Below are 19,962 nucleotides of genomic sequence, written 5' to 3' on the forward strand. Positions count from 1 at the left end.
CTCCCTCCATATTCCTAATGTTAATCACGATCATGATAGATGATATTGCAAAACACTTATTCAATTTAAATGGTATCACTGCTTATTCCTTCTTCATTATTATTCCAAGAAATATTCACATCAAATATTAATAACAGGTAAGCAGACCAAGGTGCCAATATTAATTATTAGCCTTAACTAAAGATATGAAAAGAGATATTAGAACGAAAGAGAGTAAGACCAAAGAAATATACTGCCTTCAATTTTCCTAAATGATACAAATTCAGTTTTGAAGAACTTCATAAACATCAGTGTAAATACATACCTGTATTTACTGACATGTAAGAGTACGTATCTCATGCTCCTAAACTGTACAGGCTGATTTCTACCTATTCTGAGACACCTGAATAACTTCAATCCCTTTTTAAAAGCCACTACATATAAACTAAAATACACCTTAAAAAGTAAAATTTATCCACAGCACAATTAAAAATACAATCATACCTTAAGAAACAGTAAACTCGCTTTCAATACATCTAAAGATATTCTGAAACAGGATTCTTAGCTTTTAAAACAGAAAAATGCACCATTTAATATAGAACAGCATGACAATATTAATACATTATTGTTTCTCTACTTTTAGAAAATAAATATGTATTTATTATGAACAGATGGTGGCCAAGGAAGGTATCAACTCCCTCTCTTAGCCAGAAGGTCAGGTCATGGATGAGAAACCAAAGAACAATTACTATTTGCTATTCAGTGCCATATAAGATGAAACATTTTAGGTTTTTCTTCAAATACAAAGCTAGATGCGATTGAGCTGTTTTCATTTCATTTAAATTAGATAGTTTGCAATGACTTATTAACATTTGTTAAAATTTGATTAAAAAAAAAAACAAACCACCAAACCAAAACAAAACCAACACCCAACCCTTCCCCATCCCACTCCCTCCCCCCAAAGAAATCCCCAAACCCCAAAACATACACACACTCTTTTGGGCTGCCTTTTGACATAATAAATAATATTAGGACCTATACAGAACTTTCTTGGTTACTATAGCCACAGCTGTAAACCAGCTGCTAGATGCTGAACCTGAGAATTTCAAAATAGATTGTTTTCTTTTTTCTAAGGAACCAACAATCATTTTTTAACAACATACTTGTAATTACATAATTACTGAATTACTCTAATAATCTTTGCTGATAGGAACTGCTCCAACCACCCCCCATCACTTCACTTTAATTGTATCAAATTATAAATCACCACATTTTGGTGTATTCATTCCCACACTGAATAAAACACCAGTATGTCGATACATGAGGTTAAAATATTTTGTGAAATTTTGCAATTTCTTCAAAAGGCAATCCTGAAGCAAGTTGGAGAACAGGATTTAAAATCCAAGATACTTCTTCAAATATCTTATTAAACACATCCTGTTTTATCTGTATGCCAAGATTATGCCAACTCTCTTATCTGTGATATCTGTCAAGACACAGACGACAAGCCTGTTTTTTGTTTTTTAAAGTGTCCTAGGGCCTAAAGGATGCAGGAGTGAAAAAAAAAAAAGCCAACCCTGAAAACAAAATGCTCTAGGGCCCCTGTTGTTCTGCGCTGTAGGATTTTCCTATACATATTGAAGAGTTATTTCATCTAATACCCTTCTCTTTCGGATTTTACATATCTTTTAATTATAATTTTAAATTCATTTACTTCCAGCAAAAGCTTGTGCTTTATTAAGTTAATAAACTTAGTGTCCTACATGAAGAATTTGGGGAACTGGTAAATAAAAATATAGCTTTAGAAATTTTTCCCTACGTGTATTCTTACACAGGGACAGATTTGTCCACTTATTTACAAGAAAAAGGAATGATTTAAAGCCTGTTGGATAGGCTGTTCTAATAACAAAATGCGTATAAAAAAATTATCCTCACGTGCATCTTATACATCTGTGTATTCAGAAGACACCCACTCTCATGTGCAAATCACAATTTATGCAGGAGTAACTGGAAGTTTGAATACCTAGAGAAAAACGGATAGAACCTCAACAAAAAGGGCACTTCAAAAGATGCAGATTACACCTGTTCAAGCTGTTTGCCAAGTATGTCGCAGGTTACTCTAATAATATTTCCTGCTGCATGGGATGTTTTGTCTCAGACTACCAGTAAGGCATATACTGGTTTTCATATTATTGCAAAACACATTTTTAGATAAGCAACAATTAATGCCTACTGGATTTTTTTTTCCAAGAAGGTTATTTTTGTTTTCCTTTTTTTTTTTTTTTCTCCTCCTTAACTTTTCTATGAATCCCAGCATTAATTACCTTAAACCTTTAAAGAAACTAAGATAAATGACTTTCATTTTTGGTTTAGTTCGGTTACACTCAGAATCTTTAATGTTTTGTCAGGCTGCAAATATACATAATAATGTGTGGATTTATGTGTGAGAAAAAGTGTATAAACATATGTATACAGTACATACAATTTAAGTACGTTGTATGACTACATACGATAGAGTAATTCTGTATGAAAGCATGGGATGAGTATTATGTAAAACTGAACATACCAGGGCTGCAAACAAGAATCAGATAGCCAAGAGGTATTTATTTAACAGTAATAGCTGGCTTGTTGCCATTAATTTAGAAACCATTTAACAGTAATAAATGACCACTATCAGAAAAACGAATCATTCCAGCTTCCGAAATAACCCTACTTAGACTTCTAATAACTGCAAAGTTAAGCAGTATTATCTCTTACCTGGTCCTTAATTTCAAGCTCCCTTATAGTTTTTGTTCTGTACTCCCTGAGCTCCTTTTCTGCCTCATCCTTCTTCATTTTGGTTTGATTCAACTGATAGCGCATTTCTCCACACACCTGTTAGATTAGACAGACAACACGAGCTGCAGCTTGAAGACTCCACAGCCCAGGGTTTGCAATTAGATCTTTTGGTGCCCTCTAGAGGTTATTTTAAATTCAACATATTTTAATTCCCAGATATTTTAAGCCTACATATGGTAAATGTTTGTATAGAAAAAGGTGGATCTGAATTCTCTATATAGTCATTAACTTTGAAATATGCAGTGCCTTCTAGATTCAATTCTATTTGGACTGAGATTTTGCTAAGTATAAATATTTATGTTGTAAATATATATGCTACTAAATACAGTTAAACTACAGTTGCTGGTTTTATATTCTTCTTTCATTCTCTCTAAAATCCCAAAGAAGTCTATGTCAACACTTTCAAAACCTACGAATAAAGGAAGTATCACACTCCTATATAAAAGGGCGTAGTTTCTTATTGAGCCAATTTTCCACTGTTAAGAAAGAAAATGTTTAGATGTTAATATAATAATTTTCAAAGTCAGATCAGAACATACAAGCCTTAGTACAAACTGAAGATAAATTCTTTAAAAAGCAATGCCTAATTCAAATATATTGCATGGGCCAGAAAATAGGGATCAATGCAACATTTAAAGAAATCTAGTATAACTTCCACGAAGGAAACAATTATTCTCTGCTGTTGGGATGTTTATTATGTTACCTCTTCATTCCTTTCCACCTGAAGGCAGCTCAACTTCAGAGGGCCTGGGAGGGGTTAGGGGAATGAAAGAGAAAGTAACAAACCCCCACACTAATTCCTCTGACATAACTTTTCACTACTGCTGTGAAGGGATGTTATTCTCCCCTTTCCCAATCTAAGACTTTTAAAGGATTCTATTTGATCTTACCTGTTGGAAATAGAGAAGGATGGTGGACAAGCCGTCTCCTTTTTGTCCTTATCACGTGCAATCGCCTCCAATTTGTGACAGGTCATTTTACTTTAATTAACCAAACAAATACAGTCACATTCTCTAATGAGAATGCAAATGTGTTTATCCACAGCTACTCTTGGAGAACTTTCTTTCCAACTCACTCTGCTTCCCTACTCCACTTCCATACTTTCACCAGACTTGTTTCCTAGATGTGTACACTTGTGATTTCTGCTAGCGTCCTCTGTACTTCTCAGCAATCTCCTCATACACATTCTACAACCCAAATTAATTTCTATTTTTCAGTCTCATATCTCTTCTCATTTTCATTACTACTTTTTTTTTTCCTTCTTAAAAAAAGGTTAGGGTAAATGTAAATACACATACTGCAATCAAATCACCTTTGGAGAAAACAAAACCAATGGTCGTAACTTTAAGATGCAGCATCACTTAAGAATTCACAGGACAGCTTGTGAATTTAGCCCTGTTGCAAATAATGCAAGGTAGCAAATGCTCTGCAGAATGGCAGAGTTCTAAAGTATTATCTTTTTTTAATACTGAAATATCACATGCAACTAAAAAAATCCTAAGATGCACCTGCATGGATTGTCAACCCTGCCTTTATGTCCCCCTTTCCTTACATGAAGGATGTAACAAAGTGATAGATGTCACTTCCTCCAGCAAAATAAAATAAAATAAAAAAATACAGCCATCCTTGCCTTCAGCTCCCCCCTAACAACCCACGAAGTGAGTAACGCAGAAGAATCAGCAGATGGTGCTGTCCTAATAATGGATTTTTCAGTCTCCTCCTAGTTCAGAATGAAGGAAAAACTCTCATTCCAAACTCTTCTCCTTGACCTATGGTACACTCAGAAAAAAAGATTTCAGATAAAACTCAAAAGGGAAAATGTTGCTATTTGCCGTTTTTAATAATGGCAAACAAAATTTGGAAACAAGGAGTCAGACTGACAAGCAGATCCAGATGTCACTTCCATAGTCAATGAAAGAGGTCAGGGTGATGCACATAGTCCTGACAGCTCAGTGGTCAGGGCCTTCCTTCAGGATGTTTGAGACTTCCCAGTTCAGAATAGGGACACACATGCAGTTTTCCAGTCTCTCAGGACAGTGCAAAAAAATCAGCATAGACTACTGAAAGGTGGCCACCTAGTCAACTTTGTAGAGGTTAACAATAACTGAAGCAAGGACTGGATGACAGTGTCACCACTCCTAGGAGTTTGTTTCAAATTGGTAGGCTATAAATTTGTTCTTCCCAGACAAATGGATATTCATACATACTACGTTCCTTTACCCTGTAAGTAGCGTTAAGTCATCTGTGAACCCAGTCTGAAAAAGCAAAAGTGTGTTTCAGAAAGGGTAAATCAAACCGTTTTGACATTCTTAAAATGCTCCCTCATTTGTCTTTCAGCTGAAATTGAATTAGATTTTATAAGAAGTTTGGAACACTTTTTGCTGTACCTTCTCTGAAATAGTTTCACTTACTTATACTGGCAGGAACAGCAAAGGAAGACAGGAACTGATAAAAATGTCTCCAGAAGTCTGTAGAGGCCTAAAGAATTAATTGCTTGCCAAAACCTTGCCGTTAACAACTGAGGTGGTAGGATTTGGCCTATGTTTATTGGTAAGATATACAGCCATTTCAAGAGGCTGTAACAAATCTGAATTCTCAGATTGCCTATTCAATAAAAATTTAGCATCCCCTCATCTTCATGAAGTTGAAGTTATTTCTGTAACAAGTGAATGATGAAACTAAGATAAAAAAATAATCACTTTAACAATGTGTCATCCCCTAGCATAAGTTCTGGATGGCAACTGTTTTTTCTTTCTCATGTTATGACTCACACTAAGGCTCTACTTGAGGAATGATCTCTCTGTAAAATGCATACCACCAATATTAATGAATACGCAGTACACCCCATACAAATTCTACATAAAAGTACCTGAAACGCAGTGATTTGATACAGCTCCTTTATTTTAGCACTACATATCCCATTTAGCAATTACAGGGCAGGGTTGAATACTACATTGTCTCATTCATAACAAATGAAATTTTTAATGAAACATCGGATTGCAGTTTTAAACAGTGATTTAAATTGTGTGTCTGGGATTCAGATGAAGTTTACATTTATCATATATTCTTTACCAATGCAGAAAGAAAAAAATTCTCATCTTTCAGGTCACAGTGTTAAGAAAAACCAAGCTCAACCCTCATTTATAAATGTGCCTACCTTATTCATCTCCATATCATGAGATGCAAGCTGGTGTTGTGATTCTTCTAACTGGTTAACTAGAGAGGTTTTTTCCCTTGTAATTCTCTCTACCTGAGCCTCCAACATGGCCACATTCTCAGACATGGCCGTCACCTGCAAAAAGCCCAAGAACATTGTCATGACACAGTTTGACCAACCAACCACAGACGTAAATCTTGTGGGACTTCCTTCATGAAAGCAACTGTATGCAGCCAAAATACATAGCATTAAAAATAATAAAGAATATATACAATAAAAAAAAAATTAAAAATATAACAGAATATGGCTACATAGCAGTAGGTTCGTTATTTTGAATTAATTTATCATATGGTAGTTTATTTGAAACTTTTTATAAATCAGACTGATCTCCAGGACTTGTTAGCATGGACTAAGTGTCAGAAGCAGCTGGTTACATTAATCTTGCATCTTTTAGAGTACTATTTAACATCATCTTATCCATCCTCATGTAGACTGATTTAAACCAAATCATGTTCCCCCAGCTAAAGAAAACTCATCACAACCACGTATATTAAACTGATTGTCAAGTTCAGAAAACATTTCAGCACTATAGATCAAAGCACGATCTTATATAAAATATATATAGAAACAGTATATTAAAACTGCTAATGTAATTCAGATCAAATTTTGCTGAATGGTAAAAAAAAATGTAACAATAAAACAGAGACACTGACCCTTCAGCTACTTAGCCCTGAGGCTTACTAATATAAGTGGAAATAATGGTGCCTGACAGTTCTAGGTTAACTTACAGGACTTCAAAGCCAAACCTACAGGATTATATATTCGTAATTATTTTTTCACCCATTATAGATCCACCTGATTATGTATCAGGCCAATTCTCCCCTTCAAACAAATCACTTAATAAATTAGGTGATAAAATATTCATATGGAGGTTGACTTGATGTACAGTATACCATTTCTACCATCTCATAATCCTGAAACATAAAAAGCAGTTTATCATACATAGGTGTAAATCATGCATATAGATCATAGTTTTCTAAAAAGTCATCTCATATCTTTACTTACCAAGTGTGACATCACCACAGTGTCACTGTGTGTTTTTTAGTGTGTATGTAGGGTTTAGAATAAGGACTACAGCTAGTCAAAGTGGGAATCCGTTCCAGTAAAACACATCTCAGTGAGTGACGAAATACTAAGTAATGTGGTGACACCAAGGGGTGAATTATTCTACCAAAAGAAGATACGAAATGCTTGTCTAATAGGCTGTATTTTAGAGTGCATACTCTTCTGTAAATAAAATGTGTAACTAAACAACTAAATGCATGAGAGAGAGCTTCCAATATGTAGCAAGGATTTAAAGAAGGAATTGCTTAATAATGTCTCATTGTCTCTAGATTTCTAATGATGACTTACAAGAGTTCACTTGCTTAAATAAGACTTAGCCCTTATCACTGTGCTTAAGTTCTTTTTTAATATCTAGAGCTGGAGTCAAAGGTTTTGACTTCCTATAGCAGCTTTAGAACATTATTCCACCATCCCATAATACAGAAATAGAACCCTATCACCGTGATTCCCTATGTTAGTAGCTGTCCAGCTATTTCACAAGCAACAACACTGCTAAAGATCCTCCTCTTCTTTTAAACATTTAAATACTATGCTGTTCAGTCTGTGCTCTCCATGTTTTATAAACTGTATGGCTTATTTCTAAAGGGAGCCCCAAACATGGAAAAATCCCATAATCAAAGGAGAACATCACTATATTGTTTCCAAACCCCCGCCAGAAAAAGGCTGAAGAGGTTAAACATCAAACAAGCATGAAAACTACTAATTCATGGAGCATTTCTCTCCCTAAACTTCTCCCCATTTCTTTCTCCACCTTGGAAGTGCCTCTACCATCACATCTCACAGGCTTACTGCTGTTAACATGAGCTTTCCTCTGTAGATTCACTGGGCAGAAAACCCTTATGTTTCATACTCCAGTGCTACTAGCATCTAAAGACATCTAAAATCTAACGCAGGCTAAAGAAATCTAAAACAAGATTATGAAGATTCTGTTGCAATGGTCACAGTATAAATGATGAGACAGATTCTGTCTCAAAGAATTTATAAACATCAGTAAAAGTGAGCAAACAGATTCCAAGACATTTCTGCAGATGAGCAAATTAAGCATATGATAAGATCACTCTGAAAAATAACATATTAGAATGCAATTATGAAATTTCAAGATTTATATATATGTATATGTAAGCTCAAAGTAGCAAAGAATCCTAAATCTGACACACACTAACTTCCGAATGCTTGACTTGGCAACCTAAACACTAACCTTTATGAGAATCTAGGTACAAACCTTGCATCACATATTACTTAACCCTTTCCTGCTTTGGCAAAGTGCATTAGAAAATATTATGCAAACTAAACTGAGTGCATAACATCAACAACTTAGTATGTATCTAGTGACATAGCATGAACCCCAGTTACAGAGACTCAAAGGCTCACTTATCTACCACTGCTTTAAAGCCATGGTAGATGTGATTTACTGAGCTCTCAAACAGAAAACTGATACGAAATAAAAAAAAACATACTCACTGCAATGCACAAATAGAGAAAACCCAACTCATACCATTGCTGCCAAGTCCTCCCTTTCCTTCTTCATTTCTTCCCGCAGTGCTTCTTTTTCATCAGCCCTCTTACTTAGCTGGGAAGCTAACTCCCTTTCAAGACGATTCTTCTGCCGTTCCATCTCGCTTTTCAGCTGCTCACACTGGACTAGAGCCTAGAAAAAACCCACTATTTTAAGTGGAAGAAATCCAAATTTTTAAACAGACATGCTATCTATCTAATGCCAGAGAACCCGATTTTCTATTAGAAAGAGTATATTATTATTTTTTTTTTTTTACATTGCTATTATGACGTTTACACATACTCCACTGTGTTAACATCTAGAATAGAACAAATTGAAAACAGATGACATGGTTGTATGTATAAACATGCCCTACTGTAATTATAAATCTATTGGATTTTAAAAGTCACAGAAAAGATGGAAGGATTTTATGAAGCTTATTTTCCAAATAGGTAGCTGTTCTTCTAAAACTAAGATGATTATTTGCCTTGCATTTAAGATTCATGAATGTACAACACTAGAACCAGCCTCCAGTATTTATCTCATTGGAAACAGTGGTTACTGCCTAACTCCAGAGATGAAGGAAAAATAAACAAACAGTATATGATTTCTACCTTCCCCACCCCGAAGTTAATTACTGAGTGCAGAAGGCTAAGAAGAAACCTGGAAGATGTAAGTAAAGATTAAAAAGAAGGTTTTTTTGTAAGTTTCAGGTTTGTCAAATAAAGACAACTAGGTCTACCAAAAAAACCTGAGTGCCCTGCTTAACCTAAAGTGCTAAAACACTGGTTATATGTGTATTTTCTATCAGACCAGAAGAAACTGAAGTTCATATGCAAGAGGCACAGTAGACATCATCCTCTAAAAAACGCTAAGAAAAAAAAAAAAAAAACCACTCGATCCATTTGGATCCCAAACCAGTCCCTCGATCCAGAGGGACTGATGCGTCCCTCCCAAAGGGACAGGAGTTCCGTGTTATGTTAATTTAAATCAGAAATACACTACTCCATTATACAAACAGAAATATTCAAACCACCCTACAAGCAGCTTGCTAGCCCATGAGTAAACTAGATTTCATTTTGTTTCATCATTTCATTGATACTCAGCATATTCTATTTCAAAGAAGCTAAACCAACCATTACCTTTAAAAAAAAACCCCAAACTTAAATTGAAAATATTCTTTCACTCAAAGTCAATCCCCTATATGCAATTTCCTTGGTGTTGGGCTCTTCATGGAGGAAGCAAATCAAACCATAATCTTTAGAGAATGCTCTAACAGTCTCTGTTAGTTGATGTCAATTCTGCAGTACCCTGCTTATGGTCTCTTTCCTATCACAAGCCTTGAATACTTTTCTGTATGAGTTCATCATCAGCAAACAATTGTCTGAGTAAGACTGGTGGAGTTTGGTTACATGTAAAACAATGCAAGCCTAGAAGTAAGAAGTTGCAAGAAGAAACGTGTATTTTGTTAGCTCCACTGCTCTGACTACGTAATGTGCAGTACAATTATTCTTCTATGACATTTATGTTGAAAATAAATTCCTGGATTTGCTTCAGCTATGGAAGTTTAACCTCACCAGGTTTCCTCTTTGCTCTATATATAAGGCAAGAGGCCACAAACTACACAGACAACCGAAAGACAAGAAAAAATGGTAGTTTTAAAAAACCAGCACCTGAGGTTAGACTTCCTGTAAAGAGCGTGATGAAATAGCAATAGTAACACTTTGGGCTCCTCACTTTTTGTATGTGGACTGTTGTACTGGGTTCCATGAAAACCACAAAGGAAAAGAGCACTTCACCTTATGAGAAGAGGACTGGGAAAATATAGGATGGTTTGTACTTACCAAGAAAAATAGCAGTACATGTAAAAATGCTAAATTAATGCAGCATAAGTAGAAGATTTCTTCCTGATACTTCATATTACAACAGTTTTTGAGTATGGAAAAAACACACTACTATTCAGTCTTTATGTATACAGACAGCACTTCGCACTTCCTTGCTGCAGTGAAGAGGGTGGCCAGTAGATATCCTACAGAGCTGCTCTCTTTATGCGGCAAAAATAGCATATGTACAAAAAAACATTTTATTAAAGGTTGTACTAATCTGTCTTACTAAGGTTCATTCTTAGGCTATAACTCTAACATGACCTATACTGACTAAGAATTTATACGTTTTCTTTTTAAATATTAAAGCTAAGATTTCCAATGCCAAATGAAAAAAAGATCTGATAATTTCACTTTATTGCACAGAAGAAGGAAAAGTATTTTGTGCATTCTCCCTGTTACTTAAGTAACAGTAAGTTATTTAACAGACAACTGTAAAACCAACTACCAAAAAAGTAAACAAGTAAGCAATTTAAAAATTTAACCAGTCAGGGACAGGATGTGACCGGTGAACAGTTGGCCCAGAAGGATTCTTTCTCTCCTACTTCAATAAAAACCAAGGAGCTGTAATACTCTGAAGTTAAATTTAACAAGTACAGAGGATTTCCAACTCTTCATTATTTTTTTCCCTGTTGTTTAAAGACCCTGCACACACACTCTTACAGCATTGGGTGAATAATACCAATTTGATCAATAGAACAATTATACCAAACCTGTCCACTATTAAAACCAGCAGCATTTCATTGCACACACAAAAATCCATGAAAAAGCCCTCTCTCCATTCCATAGTAATTCACTAATAATACAGTAGATGTCACTAAATATCAAGGAAATAATTTAGCTCAATGACAGTTGATTGCATATAGTAACTAGGGCTAACATAAGCATTAGATCAAAACTGGTTTTATCATTATTATTTACATATTACCAAAAGCTTCCTGTAGGCAGCATCAGGCAGGATGTTCTATTATTTAACCAGTTCTTGCACTGCAGTCACCTGATGCCGAAGAATTGTTTGTAAGCATTTTAAGTTTTCTTTCCAGAGAAGCTCAGAAATATGATGGGAATTATCCTCCTACATGTCATGAATGCCTTTGAAAATTCTACCATTCAATTTCTATCACCTGGCTGTAAAACGATAACCTAAGAATGGAAAATGGCCTACAGCCTTGAAGAGAATTTAAGAACTCAAATACATGGTTCATGTTACTGCTCAGAAACAGCCACACAGTGCAATCCTTTTAAATCTACATCATATCAACATGTGATAAAGGTCCCATAAATAAGGCTGAGGTACTTAATGCTTCTTTGCCTTAGTCTTCAAGAGTAAAACTGGTTGATCTCCAGATGCCCAGCCCCCTAAACTGGAAGACCAGGTCAGAGAGCAGAAGGAAGCCTCCATAATCCAAGGGGAAATGGTTAGTGACCTGCTACACCACTTAGACTCACACAGGTCTATGGGACCAGACAGGAACCACCCAAAGGTAGTGAGGGAGCTGGCAGAAGCACTCACCAAGCCACTTTCCATCATTTACCAGCAGTCCTGGCTAACTGGGGAGATCCCAGTTGACTGGAGGTGTGATGTCTGTCTAAAGAAGGGCCAGAAGGAGAAGGATCTGGGGAACTACAGGACTGTCAGTCCAACCTCAATGCCAGGGAAGGTTATGGTGCAGATCACTTTGAGTGCCATCACATGGCACGTACAGGACAACCAGGTGATCAGGCCCAGCCAGCATGGGTTTATGAAAGGCAGGTCCTGCTTGATGAACCTGATCTCCTTCTATGACAAGGTGACCCACTCAATGGATGAGGGAAAGGCCATGTATGCTGTCTACCTATATTTTAGTAAAGCCTAAGATACAGTTTCCCACGGCATTCTCCTGCAGAAACTGGCTGCTCGTGGTTTGGACAGACATACATTTTGCTGGGTAAAATGCTGGCTGATGGCCGGGACCCAAAAGCTGTGATGAATGGAATTAAATCAGTTGGTAGCTGGTCATAAGTGGTGTTCCCGAGGGCTCAGTACTGGGGCCAGTTCCGTTTCACATCTTTATCAGTGACCTGGACAAGGGAATCGAACACACCCTCACCAAGTTTGCACACAACACCAAGTAAGCCAGGAAGGTTGATCTGCTGGAAGGAAGGCTCTGCAGAGGGATGTGGACAGGCTAGATCGATGCGTCAAGACCAACTCTAATGTGGTTCAACAAGGTCAAGTGCTAGATCCTGCACTTAGGTCACGATAATCCCATGCAATGCTACAGGCCTGGGGACAAGTGGCTGGAAAGCTGTCCGGCAGAAAAGGACATGGGGTTGTCGCTTGACAGGCAGCTGAATCTGAGCCAGCAGTGTGCCCAGGTGGCCAAGAAGGCCAATGACATCCTAGTCTGCATCAGGAACAGAGAGGCCAGCAGGACTAGGGTAGCGATTGTCCCCCTGTACTCGGCACTGGTGTGTTCAATTTGAGGCCTCTCATTACAACAAAGATGTTGAGGTGCTGGAGTGTGTCCAAAGAAGGGCAACGAAGCTGGTGAAGGGTCTGGAGCACAGGTCCTGTGAGGAGCAGCTGAGGGAACTGAGGTTGTTCAGGGAGGAGAAGTAGAGGTTCAGGGGAGACCTTATCACTCCGCAACTAGCAGAAGGGAAGTTGTAGTGAGATGGGTGTGAGTCTCTTCTCCCAAGTAACAAGAATAGGACAAGAGGAAGCAGATTCAATCTGCAGGACAGGTTTAGATTGGATGTTAGGAAAAATTTGCCAAAAGTGTTGTCAAGCATTGGAACGGGCTGCCCAAGGAAGTGGTTGTGTCCCACCCTGAAGGTGTTTAGAAGATATGTAGATGTGGTGCTTGGGGACATGGTTTAGTGGTGGACTTGGCAGTGGTAGGTTAATAATTGGCCTTGATGATCTTTGTCTTTTCCAACCTTAACGATTCCATGATCCTATTCTTTCATTAGTATGAAAACTAAACATTTGCAGTAGATCTGAACACTGTAACGCTCTCATTTCTTTACGAATTTACCTTTGTTTTTTCTAAATTGGCCTCTTCTGCCATTTGCACAGCTTGTTTAACTTGCTCACAAGCATTAGATTCTCTTTGCTGCATCTCTTTCATGTTTCGTCTCAGTGAAACAAGTGCACCCATCAAGTCATCTCTTTCTCTGCATATAAAGAAAAAACAGATATTACTTCCATTATTTTTCTCAAGAGACAAATAACCCAACAGGTATATCAAATACAAAATGATAACAGATAAAAGATGTAAGGATGGTAAGTGAAGCAAGACTAAAACCAGCATGGGTTAAGAGTGAAAGACAACATACTGCTGGCTTGGCAGATATTAAGAATATCATTTGCTTGATGACTAATCCTTCAATTCAGAAGGATGGACCATGAGTGAAACTGCCAGCAATGACAGCAGAGCTCAAGTCATAAATATAGTGGAGCTGAGCAACACTCTCTTGACACTGGAAAATGGGGAACCAAGTTGAAAACAAACTAACCAACGCACCCACCCAAAAAAGGCAAGTCTCTGAAAAGAGATTGAAGCAATAGGAAATTACACTGTCTTTCAACGTAAAATAGGGAGAAAAATATAAAAGAAAGGATTAGGTTCAACACATAATTCAGATCACTAAGTATATCAAATGAAAACCAAGAGCCCTTTACTGCAAACTAGAACTAAACCAATAAGACTTCCAGATCCTACATCCTCTCTGAACTTTTCTTAGCTATGAAATTGAGATATATACCAAACAGTGAAGCACAGGCAATAAAACTCTAATACTTAACTTCAGGTTTTCATTATTTTGATATATTGAAAGCTTTTAAATTAAGAGTATAATTGCCTGTGTTTTAGGTGCAATTAGAGTTTCTGGTTGAAAACTGTTGTGGGTTGTTTTGGGTGTGGTGTTTTTTGGTGGTTTTTTTTTTTTTTCTTTGTGATGTGTGGAATGGTAACACCATTGTATTTGCCAGAGAACTAACAATCATATTTTGAAATTTTATTTCAAGAGGATTTGGACAAAGTGCCTTTAAAAAAATTCCTACTGTTATATCTTTCTTTTTAAGAAGCTGCATCACAGGAACATGTAAGCTTTCAGATTTTGCCAAATCTCAAACTGAAATAACAGTTTAAGAAAGGTAAATAGGTCAGCTCAAATCTTTTATTTCAAAGTGCATTATAATACAAGATGACAAGAATGCACCGATTTATAGTTTCTTCATATTTTCCAGTGCCTGTGACAAATAATAATCTGAATTTTTGAAACATGACTTTTCAGCAACAGAGAGCTTTCCAAGAAAATTCTTGGACTTGACAATAGAAAAATACATAAGTCCTGGCAACAGCCACCCAATGTGTAGAGATATTATCTATTTGAGATACTATATGTACTATGTCCCTTCAGCATTCTTGCTTCTAATTGACCCACTACATCTTCTCCAGCAGGCTCATTATAAAACTTCAGAAATCCAAAGAGGCTTTGGATATCTGACAATAAATAGATGTCTTTCCAACAAACTGAGACAGCTGTAGTATCCTATCATTTTACTGCCAAGTAGAAAGGGAGAGATTTTTGAAGACTGACCAGCAGAATTTCTTTAAGAAAAAAACAAGACAACATTTTAATGCTGTTGGAATTTCTGATTTATATGTATTATATTCAGCCTGCACAGCTGGGGGTTTTATAATCATTTATTTAAAAGTTACAATTAAAGCAAGGCTGCAGCAAATAATTTAATTTCGTTTTCTCCAAAGGAACTTTCTTCCCTGATTTACTGTAATTAGGGAAGAGCAATGCATCCTATCCCAAACATCAGCAAATTCAAGGGTGTGTGTGGGGAAAAAAAAAAAAAAAAAAAAGAAGGATTACACTGGTAATATATCCTAGAAGTTCCCCAAATGTAAAGCAATTAAAGTAGAGCCAGAAAACCTTCCAACTACAGAAAGATAAGGAACTTCTGGATGAAATAATCAATAAAAAATATGGTCTTCCATAATATTTATTCCGATAGTGAAGGGTTTGTTTTCATAAAAAGTGCAGGAAACAGTGTTAATCATCTGGACAGCACAAGGTATCATCATTACAAGATAATGACAAACATTCTTTCCCAGCTGAAAAAAGTATCAAAGCCATTTCAAAGTGGTTGGGACCTACACTAATATTCTACCACTGATTTTAGCATTGTAACTTCAACTTGCAAGTCCACTATTCTGTAAACACACATCTCTCTATGGATGTAACCCAACACTTGGAAAGTTACATGGTTTAATGCAAGCAACAGTACTACCAATGAGAAAGTTTATGCCTCCCAACCTACTTTGTTACCCTCTCGATGGTCTGCATGTGAACATTAGAATGAGTCTGTGCAAGAACTGCCTCATGTTGTGCACATTTCAGACACAGACCACCAACCCGGCTAGAATTTGCAGCTGAAACGAGTGACTTGTGGTGTTTTAGCCTTCCTTCCAAATCTTTGCATGTCTTCTGAGATTCTGAAAGGTCTTTTCTAGAAAGAAAAAAATTAAAAAATATTATTTGAGCAATCAAATATTTCTACAAGTTATATTTATAAGCAATACATAATTACAAATGCAACCTAGAAAGTACTGTAAGAGACTCTGTAATTAACATTATTTTACACATTTCAGTAAGCTGAGGAAGACTTCAACAGAGAAATAATAGTTGAACTGATCAACTAAAATCATTAATGTAACATTGGTTTGTATGTTGCTTTGCTCCTTCCCTCCATAGTATCAGAAAATAGTGAAGTTACACAGAAGATTATTAGATAAAACTCGCAGGCCTACATAGAGTCTGAACAGAATAAAGGATTCATTATTAGCAAGAAACACTATCATCTGTATAAATATTTCAATACCCTAACATTTTTTCTGCTGTTCTAACTAATAATATCACTAACTTCAAATTTCTCCTCTATTCTCAAATTAACTGTAAAGTTACAATACAAAGTCCCTTATGCTCCTCAGACAAAAGCAGGATGTATTCAGCACATTCCCTCTGATCCAGCAATACACAGAAATTTGAGGTCAAGTGCGTCTCCAAAAAAAATCAGGGTACTTTTTTTACATGTCTCTAGAATTTTTACCATGTGCTCTAAATAATTTTCTCCAGAATTTCCAAGCATCTGTCAGGCCAGGAAGAGTGCAAGCAGAAGGAATGCTGACATCAGGAAGTTCCAGACAAACACACACTGTGCACGTATAGATCAATGTGACAAATTGTGCGATGCATCCAAAGCTTTTGGTTTGTTATGCAGGCCATCTGGGCAGCACTCACATAGTAAGTCTGACACATTCTGGTTGCATTGGATTTACTGTGCACATATATACTCTGCATGGATACTTATTTCCATCTGTGAAATCTTCTGTGCACTTTTTCCAATTTTAGTAGTTGGTCTATTAAATATAATCCACTATAACCTGAGAAGAATTTGCTCTGCATATATCCTTAGACAGCCATGGACCAAAAAAACCTATTGTTGGGAAATCTTGGACAGAAATCAGCGAGTCCTATGTAATTTCATGCTTAAAGTTAAAAACAAGGATATATAATTTCTCACTTCAATTAAAATTTAGCAATTGCTCAAGTGCTTTGCAGTAGTTAACAGTTTGAAAGATCATGCCCCTTAGGGGAAATCAAAAGCCTGAATAATATACTTGTGGAAATTTTCAGACTATTTTTGCCTCTGGTATTTATTTCTGATAATATATTACATTTGAAGTCAAGTGGAGAAAAAAGATAATGGATTATGAATCTGAAATTTAAGATCCTCCTTTACTTTCACCAGCCCAATTGTCTTTGCACGTTTAAGATTTCACCACTACCGAGGTCATATTTAAATTAGTCTCCCTACCAGTAACTCTTTTTACACACAGAAAAGCCTTAAATTTTCAGATATATGTTTTTCCCTGAGTAAATTGTGGCTTCATAATTAAACAGATTCAGCAGCAGTACCATGAATGCAGGTGTAGAGGGAGAAGTCTGCTCCTGAAAAACAAATCCCAAAGTGGTTGCCTACACCTCTGTTTTTCCATGGCTTTCTACCTATTCAAACCTTTAAGATTTTCAGGAGTATATGAGGACTTACTTTTCAAATACTTGTGTGTTTAAATATATGCAGATTACATGACTGAAAACACTGTCTGCATGCCTCCAAACAATGTTTTCCTGCTCCAAAATCATTGTGTGTCCTGAACTAGTTCAATGCATAAGACTTCTGAAATTTATCATGTAAAATAATAGTAGAATAGAACTCATTATGGAAGAGCTCACAGGTTAGAATTTTAACTTCTCTTTTTTTCTTTGTTTGGTCTACCTTAATAGACACGATGATTCTATAAAGAAAAAGGGTAAAAGGGATAAAAACATTTTATATCAAGTTGATTGCTATAAATACAATAATCCAACTGAGTTCATATATCACTACAGTGTTGCTATGTAGCAGCAGTACATTCAGTTTTGCTACATTCATATTTGAGAAAACTTCATGTAGAACCAGGTTTCAGGGCCACTACTAGAAAAAATGACATTTAGACATTCAGGTATTCTCTCCCTTAAATCCAAATTAAAAGTGACTCACGCAGTTATGCAGTGGTAATTTAGTAACAATAATTTTAAGCAAAACAATAAACATTTCACTTTACCTTAGAGACTGTATTTGAGCATCAAGGATATTGACTTTTTCTTGATAAAGAAGTTTTAGTTTCTCCTTTAGAAAAAAATGGCAGAAAAGTGTTGTTTGCTTTCTTCATAATATTGTCTTTACAAACAAATCTAGATGTTAGCCACATTCATTCTTTTCTCTTGAAGATACAAACTTGTTGAAATGATAGCGTCAGGTAAATCTAAACATTTCACACTTGAAAGACTTCATTTCTATGCATCTTGCCAGATTCTCATATGGTAAATTGCTTCAGTTCCAATTGCGGACCTTTACTACAGTTTACACAAATTGATGATCTCATCTCAATTTTGCTCTTACTCTCCCACAAGTCAGCAGAAATAAAAGGAATCCTGAAGAACTTCAAGTAGAGAAGCTATTTTTTCATAATACAGTGTGTTGCCCTTATTACTTGGTGAAGCGCCAAGCACCACACCAATGTTAAATACAATGGGGATAACAAACCAGATGAACCACAGCTACACTTCTGGTGCTTTAATTATGACACTTAGAAAGAAGTCACAATCAACATGATTCTCTTGCTTTAAATATGGTAGATGAAGTCGCAATTACTCTAAAAACTAGGTTTCAAATAACTGCTGGCATTAGGAATCACTGAAGAGGTTTTCAGTTCTAGATAATGCGCTAAACCAACAAAAATAAATTTTACTGGAGAAAAAAATACATATAATTACCCTGAAGAATTAAAGTACTGTTTAAATTCCACAGCACACATATGCACATGGATAAAAAACTTCAATATTTCAGTCAACCATGTTTTTGCCCAGAAGACAGCAATGCTACACCATTAGAGAGACAAAAATTTCGAAGTATCTTTCCAAACTAAAAATACAGAATAGAGACGACAACATCCTCCTCAAATCACTGGGGCTTCTGTTTATTTAACAGCACAAAATGGGTAATTCAGCACAGGAAAAAACAAAACAAAACAAAACAGACTGTTCAAAGCTACTTTTGTATCTTACTAAGCCTGCACTGCTCCAGGAACAGACAGACTCATTGCAGAAGAACTTGCCTGGAGGGCTACCTAAATTACATCAGCTAGTTCCCACCTGCTTCTGCACTGTGTTACTGTTAAGAATCTCCAAAGTACAGTGGAACCATCACTGACAGGACATTCTGAAAAACAGACGTCTCTGGGAAGTCAACATCTGCAGATACAACCTGCCATCTGCGTCTAACAAGATCATAATATCAATTAGGGTATAATGAGAAGATGAGGTTTAAGAGAATAAAATTTGACCTCAGATTAAGGTTCAGTCAACCGAAAGTCCTCCTGTATGTCTGTTACAAAATTAGTCAAGAGAACTGCAGCAACAACAAAGCACTGAATGCTTTTGCAAAGGTATGACTCTGCAAAGAAAGTTAATACCCACCAGTTCTACAGGCCATTTTTCTATTTCTCCAACGGCTGCTGAAACAAAAGTCTGATATTTGTTATGTGCTGGTGATGAGGTGACAGGCTGATGCATGCTACAGTCATTACCACCTACAGGCCAGGAGTTCTGAGTATTTGCCTAAAATAAAAATATTAATGCTTCAGTTATAATTATGTAGGCTGTTGTTTAAACAAATGTTACTTACATAAGAAGTATTGAATCTTATAATTTTCATTACAGTAAAACCAATAAACAAATTAATTAGGTTGGCAACCTACAAGGATGATGTTATCCACAAAAATCCACATTTATAAACTCTCATTAATTTTTGACTAAAACTCATTTTGTGGACAACCATTTATATAGTGTTCCTTAAAAAGAATCACAGAGTGGTTTGGGTT

At 36.2% G+C, this 19,962-nt stretch overlaps 1 protein-coding gene across 1 annotated transcript in view; it reads right to left on the minus strand.

Moving 5' to 3' along the window:
* LOC104502533 (serologically defined colon cancer antigen 8 homolog) overlaps positions 1–19,699 on the minus strand; it is a gene marked incomplete at both ends in the record, with an annotated part of 28,033 nt that extends 8,334 nt beyond the window's left edge. Inside the window, 7 exons of the mRNA XM_010156932.1 lie at positions 2,737–2,853; positions 5,975–6,109; positions 8,595–8,747; positions 13,498–13,636; positions 15,798–15,986; positions 18,145–18,209; positions 19,559–19,699. Of these exons, the coding sequence (XP_010155234.1) occupies positions 2,737–2,853; positions 5,975–6,109; positions 8,595–8,747; positions 13,498–13,636; positions 15,798–15,986; positions 18,145–18,209; positions 19,559–19,699 (939 nt within the window). The remainder of the gene's footprint in view (positions 1–2,736; positions 2,854–5,974; positions 6,110–8,594; positions 8,748–13,497; positions 13,637–15,797; positions 15,987–18,144; positions 18,210–19,558) is intronic.
* Between the last annotated feature and the right edge of the window lie 263 nt (positions 19,700–19,962).

The sequence above is a fragment of the Eurypyga helias genome, unplaced genomic scaffold (assembly GCF_000690775.1).
Source record: "Eurypyga helias isolate BGI_N326 unplaced genomic scaffold, ASM69077v1 scaffold1428, whole genome shotgun sequence".
In the NCBI taxonomy this organism is placed as follows: domain Eukaryota; kingdom Metazoa; phylum Chordata; class Aves; order Eurypygiformes; family Eurypygidae; genus Eurypyga; species Eurypyga helias.